The 13,343-nt window shown below is 37.2% G+C and overlaps 1 protein-coding gene across 1 annotated transcript in view; it reads left to right on the top strand.

Moving 5' to 3' along the window:
- Window positions 1-13,343, top strand: part of UBA5 (ubiquitin like modifier activating enzyme 5) — a 32,746-nt gene that overhangs the window by 3,136 nt on the left and 16,267 nt on the right. Inside the window, exons 2-8 of the mRNA NM_001101067.2 lie at window positions 3,499-3,544; window positions 3,660-3,749; window positions 6,702-6,811; window positions 8,684-8,770; window positions 9,688-9,772; window positions 11,642-11,746; window positions 11,926-12,053. Of these exons, the coding sequence (NP_001094537.1) occupies window positions 3,499-3,544; window positions 3,660-3,749; window positions 6,702-6,811; window positions 8,684-8,770; window positions 9,688-9,772; window positions 11,642-11,746; window positions 11,926-12,053 (651 nt within the window). The remainder of the gene's footprint in view (window positions 1-3,498; window positions 3,545-3,659; window positions 3,750-6,701; window positions 6,812-8,683; window positions 8,771-9,687; window positions 9,773-11,641; window positions 11,747-11,925; window positions 12,054-13,343) is intronic.

Genomic DNA, 13,343 nt, shown 5'->3' with positions numbered 1-13,343 from the left:
TATTTTAAAATTTCATTTTAAAGTTGCAGAGAATAAGACTATAATATAAGTATAAAGCTAGACAAATATTTCTATGGACTAGGATAGAAAGTCTGGTAAAAGACTCATATGCTGCTGCTGCTAAGTCGCTTCAGTTGTGTCCGACTCTTAGTGACACCAATATGGTCAACTGATTTTTAACTAAGTTACCAAAGCAATTTATGGAGAGGATTGTTTTTGCAACAAGTGTTGCTGGACCAATTGGATGTTGTTGTTGTTTAGTTGCTAAGTCCCATCCAACTCTTTTGTGACCCAAGGGACTGTAGCTTGCCACGTTCCATGGGCTTTCCCAGGCAAGAATGCTTGAGTGGGTTACCATTTCCTTCTCCAGCAATGCATTCTTCTCAGGGTTATTTATAAAGATTAAAGACAGCATCAAGGTAAAGAGGCAGATTGATCACAGACGTATATCACTGTCTACCCAATCTCACTGAAATGAAAGTAAAGGAATAATTTTTAAAAAGGAATAAATCACCACTGGGAAAAAAAAGAGTTTCTGTTAATAATTGGGGGATGGGTGAGTCTCTGTACTTAAACGATTATAGTAAAACAGTTTTAGAAACTAGAAAGGGACAGATGACTGATAGATGATCCTGATTTAAAGGATCCGATAAATTCACTCTAAAGCCTGCAACCCGACTCATACAATAGAATTCTCTCAAAGCTCAAGAACAGGCATAAGTCTTTCAAGAAGGGCTTAAGGTAGGACTAAACAAGATGGCTGAAAATCTGTTGAAGAAGCAACCCAAGTTCATTGTTTCACTTTGAGTAGCGAGGCAAATGCCTCTTCTCTGTCAGGAGAGACTACTAGAGATTTACTCATTAGAGAGTAAAATAGAGTATTTCTATTAATAATTAAAGCAAGTCTTCATGCCTGAAGGGAGGGAATTAACTAAATGTTTACATACTGAATGCTAGGACTCCCAGCCTTGCTTCTCCATTTAACACCCCAAAACTGATCAGCTTAAAGACTTTTCAGTGTGGAAATTGAAAGATTCTTCTGTAGGGAATCTGAGAGTGCCAAGAAGAAAGACTGAAAGACACTGACATTGTGGATTTCTCAACTACTAAACAGCCCAGCCAGATCACGCTATGCTGCTGCTGCTGCTGCTGCTAAGTCGCTTCAGTCGTGTCTGACTCTGTGCGACCCCATAGACAGCAGCCCACCAGGCTCCGCCATCCCTGGGGTTCTCCAGGCAAGAACACTGGAGTGGTTTGCCATTTCCTTCTCCAATGCATGAAAGTGAAAAGCGAAAGTGAAGTTGCTCAGTCGTGTCCGACTCTTCACGACCCCATGGGCTGCAGCCTACCAGGCTCCTCCAGGCAAGAGTACTGGAGTGGGTTGCCATTGCCTTCTCCGAGATTACGCTGTAGTGAATCCCAAAGTCAAATAAACAGCGCCCACATCCTTGCCTTTATTAGTGTCTGACTTTTAAATATGAGCAGAAAGGATGAGAGAAGCTCCTAATGTGAAAGGAAGAAAACAAAATTAATAGACTATATAAGGGGACTGCAACCCCAACATTATCATTAATATCTTCAGAAAGATATATGTATAAATGAAATAGGACAGAGTACTACAAAAAGAATCATTCTTGCAAATGGAGAATGATAACAAAAGTGAAAATCTCAATAAAAGAAAATAACATTGTAAGAAATCCAGAGAACAGTGGAAAACTAAATGGAAAATAGAGGAAAGACATTACAAATAGAAGACTAGTCCAAGTGGTCCAACTTCCCAATAATAGGAGCTCCAGAAAGTTCAGGAAAAACCAACCAACCAACCAAAGAAGTCACCACATTCTTCAAGGAAATTTTCCAGAACTTAAACGTTTCTGATTGGAAAGAGTCCAATAAGTACTCAGCACAATTGATGAGAATAGTTTCACTCTAAGGCACATTTTGAAGTTTCAGAAACTAGAAATCATGTTAGAAATTTTGAAGGAAAATTGTTTCTAATGTAAAATTATATATCTAGTTAAACTATCAACTAAGAGTGTGTGTGTGTCTGTGTGGGTATAGGTATCAGATCGGATCAGATCAGTCACTCAGTCGTGTCCGACTCCTTGCGACCCCATGAATCGCAGCACGCCAGGCTTCCCTGTCCATCACCAACTCCTGGAGTTCACTCAGACTCATGTCCATCGAGTCAGTGATGCCATCCAGCCATCTCATCCTCTGTTGTCCCCTTCTCCTCCTGCCCCCAATCCCTCCCAGCATCAGAGTCTTTTCCAATGAGTCAACTGTTCGCATAAGATGGCCAAAGTACTGGAGTTTCAGCTTTAGCATCATTCCTTCCAAAGAAATCCCAGGGCTGATCTCCTTCAGAATGGACTGGTTGGATCTCCTTGCAGTCCAAGGGACTCTCAAGAGTCTTCTCCAACACCACAGTTCAAAAGCATCAATTCTTCGGCGCTCAGCCTTCTTTACAGTCCAACTCTCACATCCACACATGACCACAGGAAAAACCATAGCCTTGACTAAACGAACCTTTGTTGGCAAAGTATAGCTTTCAACAATTATATACACTTCAGTTTGTCATTTTATAATATATTTCTAAGAATAGAATTTTGATAAAACGTTTTTAAGAAATTTGGTAAAGAACATTTCAGACATACAAGCTCTCAAAATTTACCTTCCAAAATTTACCCTTTACAAAGCTTTGGGAATATGTTCTTCCAACCATAACAAGAGAATAAATTAAGTAATCTACAGTAAAGGTTCTCAAACTTTAGTGTGCATCACAATCACTTGGGGAGCTTATTGAAACACGATTGTTAGGCCTCCCATCCAAAGTTTGATTGGCTTGGTGACTGAAGAAGGTAACAGACTAGCAGTAACTAGATATCTAAAGTACCTCTTAGAGTCCTTGGAATAAAGGTGTTTACTAAAAGACTTACCATTGTGGGCAGAGGCAACAAGTGAATATAATTCCAGTCATGAGGTTATTCTGATATTAAATATTAAATCTGAATCAAACATTAAATATTTACATAAACTAATAAGCATGGGAAAATGCTGAAATTTCACTTTGACCCATTCTCGTCTGGAAACTTAACATTTCAGTCAATAGGTCTCAATCTTCACTGCACGTTAGAATGAATGTATGAGGAACTTTAAAAAAAATCTTATTGCACAGGCTCTGTCTTGGAGGATATTCGGGCATGCATGCTTTTTAAAATTGCTGAGGTGATTTAGTTTCATCTGGTAAAAATTAACTGAAAGATTTCTCCTCCCACCCCACTCCCCTCACTGTTTGTTCTCTTAAAGTTTATTTTCTGTGATGATGTATGTCACTATTAATTAAAAGACTGTAAACTTTAAAACATTTTTTTTACCCCTACTCCCCTCACTGTTTCTTCTCTTGCAGTTTATTTTCTGTGATGATGTATGTTTACCTATGTCACTATTAATTAAAAGACTGTAAACTTTAAAACATTGTTTTTCCTTTTTTTTAAGCCGCCTGATGGCTTTGAAACGAATGGGAATTGTGAGCGACTATGAGGTATGATAAACTCTTCCAAATTTTTGAAGATGGTTTCAGTAAATGAAAATAATTTTCAATGACATTTTCAGTGAAGAATTATTAACCAACACATATATAATTTTGCATTTTACAGAAAATCCGTACCTTTACTGTAGCAATAGTAGGTGTTGGTGGAGTTGGCAGTGTGACTGCTGAAATGCTGACACGATGTGGCATTGGTAAGGTAAAAGCATTTCTCATTTTCTGTCGTATTTGGAACCCATTCACTTGTGGAGTAAATAAGGTACAAATAAGGATTTTTTTCCTCCTTATTAATGGCATATTGATTTGTGGTGTATTCATTCAGATTGTTTTTTCTACCCCAGTTAAGACATAAACCCACCCAAGAGGAAACTAATATTGCTGCTGATTAAATAAGGACTATCTGATTGTGTTCAGGAACTTTTTTGTTCGGGATAATGTATAAACAATTTGGACTTAAGTGTTTTGATTAAAGAAGTTTAGGAAAGAAGGCTGTTAAATTGAAAAAGTGTGTTGTGAAACACTGAAACATCCCCCAAAATTTTTTTTAAAACTTGTTTTTTACAAGACAAACTAGAAAGCATGTGCCTTTCTTACTCTTGAAATTGAACTGCTGAATGCTCCAGATTTTTTTTAACCCAGGCATTTTTCTTTTTTGCCGTAAGTTTTCTTGGTCATGCCCTGTGAGGCTCGTGAGATCTTAGTTCCCTTACCATGGATTGAACTCTGAGGCCATGGCAGTGAAAGCCCCAAGTCCTAACCACTGGAGCACCAGGAAGTTCCATACTTTTTTATAAAATTGATTTAGATTGTGATTGTGAGAAGGAAGGAGAAGTTGACTTTATACCAGAAATCAGTGTACCAATCTTATATTTATAAATCTAAAGTCCATGATGTCAGATAGATAGTGGGTGAATATAAAAGTTTTCCACAATTGTATATCATTTTGATAAACTTTGTGGGAAAATGCTTGCTTTATCAATGCTCTTTAATATATTGGTCCATTCCATGCCCCAGATTCTTAAAGTGGTTTCAAAATTGGCACTTATTTATCAATACAGAAAAGACACCACCAAAGTACTAAAAATGTTTATTAACATTTTAATATCTTTCAATAAGTTTATAAATGCCTGTCAACAATTGCTTATAGCTGACATTCCCTAGTTGATTGACCAAGGGTGGTAGAGATCATGAAGATTTGTGGGTCTTTGGTTTGAGTGTGCACTGGAGTCACTTGGAAGGCTTATTGAAACATAGATTACTGAACTCTAACCCAGTGGTTTTGATTCTGTAGGTTGCAGATGGACCTAAGAATTTCTAACAAGTTCCCAGGTGGCTCTGATGATATTCCAGTGACTGTGCTTTAAGAACTGCTTATTCAGTCTGGTCCCAGCATCACCTGGGAGCTTGTTAGAATCAAAGATTCCCAGGTCCCACTCAAGACATGCTGAATCAGAATCTGTATTTTAACACAAACTCCTGATGATATTGTTGTAGTTAGAATCACCTGGGATGTTCAAAAAAATTTCTTATGTCCAGACTGCACCCCATAATAGGTAATCAGAACCTCTGGGAATAAGACCCACACATCTGTATTTTTATTTTTATTTTATTTTATTTTTTTTACATCTGTATTTTTAAATACAGTGATTCCAAGTGCACTCAAGTTTGTAAGCTAAGAATCTGCATAGATAAGTTTCAGAACTCTTTCTTCAATGTATAAAACAGAAACAAGAAGCTATGTCATGTGGTTAAGTAGGGAAATGGAGGATTGGAGATCCAGAGCCCACTTCTTATCCCTGAAAATTTCCTGAGTTCCTGGGGTACCCTGGATAACCAGATCTAGATCAACTGCCTTATTTTACAAATGAGGATACAGACCTAAACAGTTAAAGTGACTTACCCAGAATCAGAGCTAATTATTGACAGTTACAACTCACACCTCCTGTCCTCAAATTTAGGATTTCCTACAATTTACTCATATAGCTATGAGGCTGAAACTCAAACTTAATACTTGGCCTGACCTAATAAATACTGTCTGAATGAGCTTAAATAAACCAAATTTTGGAGAGACTAAGTAGGGTTAGAAACTTATAGAGAATATAAGTGATGTCTTTTCTAGCAAGATATTAAGGGCTGGATTAACTTTCTTTAGTTTCTGTATTGAGAAGAAGAACATCCCATTTTTGTTTTTGTTGTTAGATTTGGAACACTGAGAATTGTATGACAAAGTCACAGAATTTTAGATAAAGAAGTGACTTTGGCAACTGTAGCAAAGTATATCACTTTTACACTGCTTTGAATTATTCCATAGGTCTAGAGGCTCAATTTTTTTTTTTTGGTTCTTTTTTCCTTCACTCTGGATAAATTGCATTGCTGTGCGCTCAAGTTCATTGATCCTCTTTTTCCCCTGCCATGTCTAGTCTACTCTGAGTCTCATCCAATAAAAGTTTAATTTTATATAGTCAAAAAAAAGAAAGGACTTTGGATATCTTTGAGTTCAACCTGCTCTTACTGATAGGAAATGGACCTTTTGGCCATTTTAAAGTTGGGTGAACAGGTTTGACAAATGCTATCATGCCTAAATATATAGCAGGAAATATAAATTAACTGCTTAATCATTCTGTTTGGAATAATGTTTGAGCCATGTCGTGAGTATATTTAGTTCCATATTCATGAAAGGCATTGTATTATACCATGGTTTTAAGTTACAGCATTTTTTTATCTTATTTAAAATTTTCATTTATCTAATGGGTTGTTGGCTTTGAGCCAATAATTGGAATGAAATAAGATTTTGGCACAGTTTGTAAAAATTGTCATGAAATGGAATGAACATTAATTTTTGAGATAATCATTTAGAGGGGCAGTACAGCAGAGAATGCCTCAGTTTGAATCCCATATTCACTACATATTAGCTGAGTGGCTTTTGGGCAAGTGCCCTAGTTGTCTTATTTCTAAAATGAGGAGAGTACCTATATTCTTACTGCATGTGATCCTTAAATGAGTTAATATATGACATCTAGTTTTTCAAAGTTAGTTAATATTATTACTGTTAAAGAGTTAAACCCATCAGATTTTAACTAGCCGACTAGTTCGTTATTTTTTTTTCTTTTTTGGTACACTTTTCATCAGATTACCACTATTTTCATTTTAGTTGCTACTCTTTGACTATGACAAGGTGGAACTGGCCAATATGAATAGACTTTTCTTCCAACCTCATCAAGCAGGATTAAGTAAAGTTCAAGCAGCAGAACATACTTTGAGGTAAATGGAATAGCAGTTGAAGGCACTGAAATTGGTGAAATCTTCCTGTATGTATTTAGTCACTTAACTTATAAATGGAACTGAATTTTCCTGTATAAAAATGCAGGTTTCACTTATGCATAAAGATATGGGTTGGCAGCCTTTTTCTGTATAAGCTAGATAGTAAATATTTTAGGCTTGGAGAGCCATATGGTCTTTGTCAAAACTGCTCAACTATACAGTTGTAGTACCTATAGGCAATATAAAAGTAAATGAGCAAAACTGTGCTCCAATAAAACTTTATTTATGGAATCTAAAACTTAAATTTCTTATAATTTTCACATCATGAAATATTGTTGTTCTTTTGATTTTTTTCTTTTCTTGCAGCCATTTTAAAATATAAAAACTACTCTTAGTTTGCAGACCTTACAAAAAATGTAGCAAGGTGGTAGTCAGATTTGGCTCAAGGGACCTAGTTTGGCAGCTCTTACTCTGGGATGTTTCCTTATGTTCCTAAACGTTCTTGCACTGAATTGAATAAGAAGCAAAGAAGCTCTTTTGTTAGACTGAACTGTGTAGTTAACAGAGGTGATAAAAGCTTAATTCCCAGCACATCTGTGTGGATCACAATAAACTGTGGAAAATTCTGAAAGAGATGGGAATACCAGACCACCTGACCTGTCTCTTGAGAGACCTGTATGCAGGTCAGGAAGGAACAGTTAGAACTGGACATGGAACAACAGACTGGTTCCAAATAGGAAAAGGAGTACGTCAAAGGAGTAGGCTGTATATTGTCACCCTATTTATTTAACTTATATGCAGAGTACATCATGAGAAATCCTGGGCTGGAGGAAGCACAAGCTGAAATCAAGATTTCTGGGAGAAATATCAATAACCTCAGATATACAGATGACACTACCCTTATGGCAGAAAGTGAAGAAGAACTAAAGATCCTCTTGATGAAAGTAAAAGAAGAGAGTGAAAAAGTTGGCTTAAAGCTCAACATTCAGAAAACGAAGATCATGGCATCTGGTCCCATCACTTCATGGCAAATAGATGGGGAAACAGTGGCTGACTTTAATTTTTTGGGTTCCAAAATCACTGCAGATGGTGACTGCAGCCATGAAATTAAAAGACGCTTACTCCTTGGAAGGAAACTTATGACCAACCTAGACAGCATATTGAAAAGCAGAGACATTACTTTGCCAACAAAGGTCCATCTAGTCAAGGCTATGGTTTTTCCAGTGGTCATGTATGGATGTGAGAGTTGGACTGTAAAGAAAGCTGAGCACAGAATAATTGATGCTTTTGAACTGTAGTGTTGGAGAAGACTCTTGAGAGTCCCTTGGACTGCAAGGAGATCAAACCAGTCCATTGTGAAGGAGATCAGTCCTGGGTGTTCATTGGAAGGACTGATGTTGAAGCTGAAACTCTAATACTTTGGCCACCTGATGTGAAGAGCTGACTCATTGGAAAAGACCCTGATGCTGGGAGGGATTGGGAGCAGGAGGAGAAGGGGATGACAGAGGATGAGATGGCTGGATGGCATCACCAACTCAATGGACATGGGTTTGGGTGGACTCAGGAATTGGTGATGGACAGAGAGGCCTGGCGTGCTGCGGTTCATGGGGTTGCAAAGAGTCGGACATGACTCAGTGACTGAACTGAGACTGTGGGAATATTTTTGTAATCCTTCTGACACTCTACATGTTTTGAACTTGGTCCCTGAGTGGGATGAAAGAGGTAGAAGAGGACTTTGGATTTTCTTTGAATTGCTTGAATTCCATTTCTCTAATATCTGTTAAATGATCTTTAGCTCTTTTTAGTGCTTTTTCTTGCTTTCTTTTACTGTTCTACTTGTAGTTTTTATAATCATTCTCTTTTTCCCTTTAGGAACATTAATCCTGATGTTCTTTTTGAAGTACACAACTACAATATAACCACAGTAGAAAACTTTGAACATTTCATGAATAGAATAAGGTAAAATTTTATTTATGAGTATTTTGCACAATGTCCATTTCACTTTCAGTATTAGAAAATCTATCAATTAACTCAATGAGAAGGTTGATATATTTATTTTTAAAAGTTAATATTTTGTGTAATTTTTATATAGTGGGAGCTTAGTAAATGGTATATATGGTCCATTAAACAATAGTAACAACAAAATAAAAATAAGCCTTAGAATGTCTGTTATTATAATGATATAGCAAGGGGTCCTCCATTATAAGTTCTGTGTTATAGGTTATATTTCTATCTGAATATGGTTTTCTGCAGACCTAAACTATTGAAATTGTATTCAATTAACTTTTATTACATTTACATTTGTAGTGAAACATGAATAAAAGTCTGTAAAAGCTGACAGAGAAATGGTAATTTTTGTGAACACAGTTTATATTTCTACTATCCCTGTACATCTTTACAGTATAAGTAATACTGTAATATTATTGATATTATATTTATAACAGTGAATACTTAATATATGCTATACTAAGTCACTTCAGTCGTGTCCGACTCTGTGCGACCCCATAGACGGCAGCCCACCAGGCTCCCCCGTCCCTGGGATTCTCCAGGCAAGAACACTGGAGTGGGCTGCCATTTCCTTCTCCAATGCATGAAAGTGAAAAGTGAAAGTGAAGTCACTTAGTCGTGTCCGACTCTTAGCGACCCCATGGATTGCAGCCTAACAGGCTCCTCTGTCCATGGGATTTTCCAAGCAAGAGTACTGGAGTGGGGTGCCATTGCCTTCTCCGACTTAATATATACTGGGTCTTTAATATTAAATTCTGTGTTACAATTATACTCAAAAATTTACTGAAGGACTAAATGTGTTGATTGAACAAATAAGATTGTATTTTGTGTCCTGATTTTTTCCAATAAAACTTGTTTTCTTTGCATAGTAATGGTGGATTAGAAGAAGGAAAACCTGTTGACCTAGTTCTTAGCTGTGTGGATAATTTTGAAGCTCGAATGACAATAAATACAGTGAGTATCTTTTGTGTTATACTCATGGGTTTACCTCGGAGAAGGCAATGGCACCCCACTCCAGTACTCTTGCCTAGAAAATCCCATGGACGGAGGAGCCTGGTGGGCTGCAGTCCATGGGGTCGCTAAGAGTCGGACATGACTGAGTGACTTCTTTCACTTTTCACTTTCATGCATTGGAGAAGGAAATGGCAACCCACTCCAGTATTCTTGCCTGGAGAATCCCAGGGACGGAGGAGCCTGTTGGGCTGCCGTCTGTGGGGTCGCACAGAGTCAGACATGACTGAAGCGACTTAGCATAGCATAGCATAGCATGGGTTTACCTATTGAAATGTTGTTGCTGAACCAGGAAAAGACACCAGGATTCTTGGTCTTGGCCGGGATTCTTGGTCTTGGCTGGGATTCTTTGTCTTGGCTGGGATTCTTGGCCTCTGGAGGAGAAGAATTCAATCCGGGGCCAGAGATGAGGCTTGATCGCTCAGAGCTTTTGTGTAATAAAGTTTTATTAAAGTATAAAGGAGATAGAGAAAGCTTCTGACATACACATCAGAAGGGGGCAGAAAGAATACCCCCCTGCTAGCCTTTAGCTGGATGCTATATAGCTACTAGCTGTTTGCTAATTAAAAAAAGGAAATGTCTCAAAACTCAGAGAATGGCACCAGGCCTCTCACCCACAAGATGAATTTTGAGGTAATCTTGGCACCAGGTGAGTCATCCCAGGCCATAAAACTATTGACATGAAGAAGGCATATTCCCATACAAAAGTATAGTTTCATTAAGAGAACAATGTATGAGTATAACATACTGTTTGTCAAGTCAGTTCTGAGCCTTTAGCCAAACGGACTTGAAGACAGAGTCTGGGGTAATTGCATAGTACATTAACATAGCTTAAGACAAACATTTCCATAAGAAAAATGCATTGGTTAGCTCAAGGTTTGAGAACAGTTAAGTTCAGGTGAAACCAGGTGTCATTATGGCAACACAGTATTTTAAGAGAAACCTCTTTTTAAATTTGTATAGAGAAGGGAAAAAAAAAATATATCACTAGTTTGTTTCCTCCTGCCTCATAAGAGAGAGAAAAAATGTCTGACACTTGCAGCCTACCTCCTCTGTTTGGAGGCCCCTGGCCTTCCTGCCTGTTACCTCTCACTAATTTCCTGTTTATTCTGTCAGTATATATTCCACATTCTGAAAGTAGTTCTGCATTTAAGCCCTTTGATAATGTGTTTTATTTATTCTTAATGTGATCTCATCCTATTTTTGAAATTTATTCTAAGGGGACCTGTCTAGCCTTGCTGGTAAGGCATATGTTTCAGTATCCTACTCTGTCTTAGGCCAGTAGAGGAAACTATTAAACAGCAGATAATTCTGATGTATAATTTTTAAAATAAATGAATATCTTAGAATACGGCCTTATTCTTGGTCAGCATTGGTTTTAAGTTTTGTTACTTATAAGTAAATGTATAAATATGTAAAGATAGCTTACACACATGATTTTTCAAAAATAAAACTGAATTCTTCTTCTTTTGAATTATTGTGTTTTCAACTTTGCAAATAACATTTTGCAGTTTCTTGTTGCTGAAATTATTTTAGAAAAGTGAAGTTTTATATTAATTAATAAGAAATCCAGTATGCTTTGGTTCAGTTTAATTAGGTATTTATTGACTGCTTACCTGAATGCTATCGGTTACTTTTCTAAGCAGTCTCAATTGCTAAGGAATTTCATTATTTACAGTTTTCTTGTTTCTTAAAATTTATTTTTACAAACTCTTTGTAATTCATTTTGTTAAACTCCAGTTTTTCACGAAAAAACTTACGGTAAATTACTTTTTTTTTTAATGTTCTTATTTTTCGCTTATTTCTTTTAAGGCTTGTAATGAGCTTGGACAAACATGGATGGAGTCTGGGGTCAGTGAAAATGCAGTTTCAGGGCATATACAGCTCATAATCCCTGGAGAATCTGCTTGTTTTGCGGTACGCATGATTCATTTTGAGTTATTATTTTTCATTGTTAAGTACTAGAGTTCCTAGGGGAAAATATATATAGTTCAAAGGAAAACCAAACTTTGAATATGGTGGAATACTATTTGGAACATTGAATACTTCTTTCCTTTTCTTTTGAAATACACATTTTTTAATTCTTTTCCATGTAGTGTGCTCCGCCACTTGTAGTTGCTGCAAATATTGATGAGAAGACTCTGAAACGAGAAGGTGTTTGTGCAGCCAGTCTTCCTACTACTATGGGAGTGGTTGCTGGGATCTTGGTACAAAATGTGTTAAAGTGAGTGAAGAATAATTTTTCTGTTTACTTTTGACAAACATTTCAAAATTGGAGTTACCAGCTAAGTATCTAATTTTTTAAATTTAATTTTACAGATATTTTAAAATGTTATACATGTGTAATATATGTATACTTTAAATTTATATATGGTAGTGGTTTAATCTATATATTTTTAATTTAATTTATATATGGTGGTAGTGGTCTAGTCACTAAGTCGTGTCCAACTCTTGCTACCCATGGACTGTAGCCCACTGGGCTCCTCTGTCCATGGGATTTCTCAGGCAAGAATACTGAAGCAGGTTGCCATTTCCTTCTCCAGGGGATCTTCCCAACCTAAGGATTGAATCTGGGTCCCCTGCATTGCAGGCAGTTAGTCTTCTGCATTGCAGGTAGATTCTTTACCGCGTGAACCACCAGGGTAGCCCTTCATTTATAAATAAATAAATCTAATATATTTAATTTAAATATATATTAATTTATACACATCAGCACACACATAATTGTGTTACTTTCTCCATTTGGAATAGCTCTTGTTAAATGCTACAGTAGTACTGATATATTTATTTATGAAGCCTTAACCAAATGATTTACATCTGCAGGTTTGGCCGAAGGGTGAAGACCTAGGCACAGACACACTCACTTGATTTGATGCTTATTCAGTTCAGTTCAGTCGCTCAGTTGTGTCCAACTCTTTGCAGTCCCATGGTCTACAGCACACCAGGCTACCCTGTCCATCACTAACTCCCAGAGTTTACTCAAACTCATGTCCATCGCATCGGTGATGCCATCCAACCATCTTATTCTCTGTCATCCCCTTCTCTTCCCACCTTCAGTCTTTCCCAGCATCAGGGTTTTTCCTGTTGAGTTGGTTCTGTGCATCAGGTGGCCAAAGTATTGGAGTTTCAGCTTCAACATCAGTCCTTCCAGTGAATATTCAGGATTGATTTCCTTTGGGATTGACTGGTTTGATCTCCTTGCAGTCCAAGGGACTCTCAAGAGTCTTCTCCAACATCTCAGTTCAAAAGCATCAATTCTTTGACTCTCAGCTTTCTTTATAGTCCAACTCTCACATCCATAAATGACTACTGGAAAAACCATAGGTTTGACTAGATGGATCTTTGTTGGTAAAGTAACGTCTCTGCTTTTTAATATGCTGTCTAGGTTGGTCCTAGCTTTTCTTCCAAGGAGCAAGCGTCTTTTAATTTCATGGCTGTAGTCACCATCTGCAGTGATTTTGGAGCCCCCTAAAATAAAGTCTGTCACTGTTTCCATTGTTTGTTTCCCCATCTG

The sequence above is a fragment of the Bos taurus genome, chromosome 1, assembly GCF_002263795.3.
Source record: "Bos taurus isolate L1 Dominette 01449 registration number 42190680 breed Hereford chromosome 1, ARS-UCD2.0, whole genome shotgun sequence".
Lineage (NCBI taxonomy): Eukaryota > Metazoa > Chordata > Mammalia > Artiodactyla > Bovidae > Bos > Bos taurus.
Note: the sequence above shows the minus strand (reverse complement) of the source record. Positions and strands in the feature narration are given on the sequence as shown.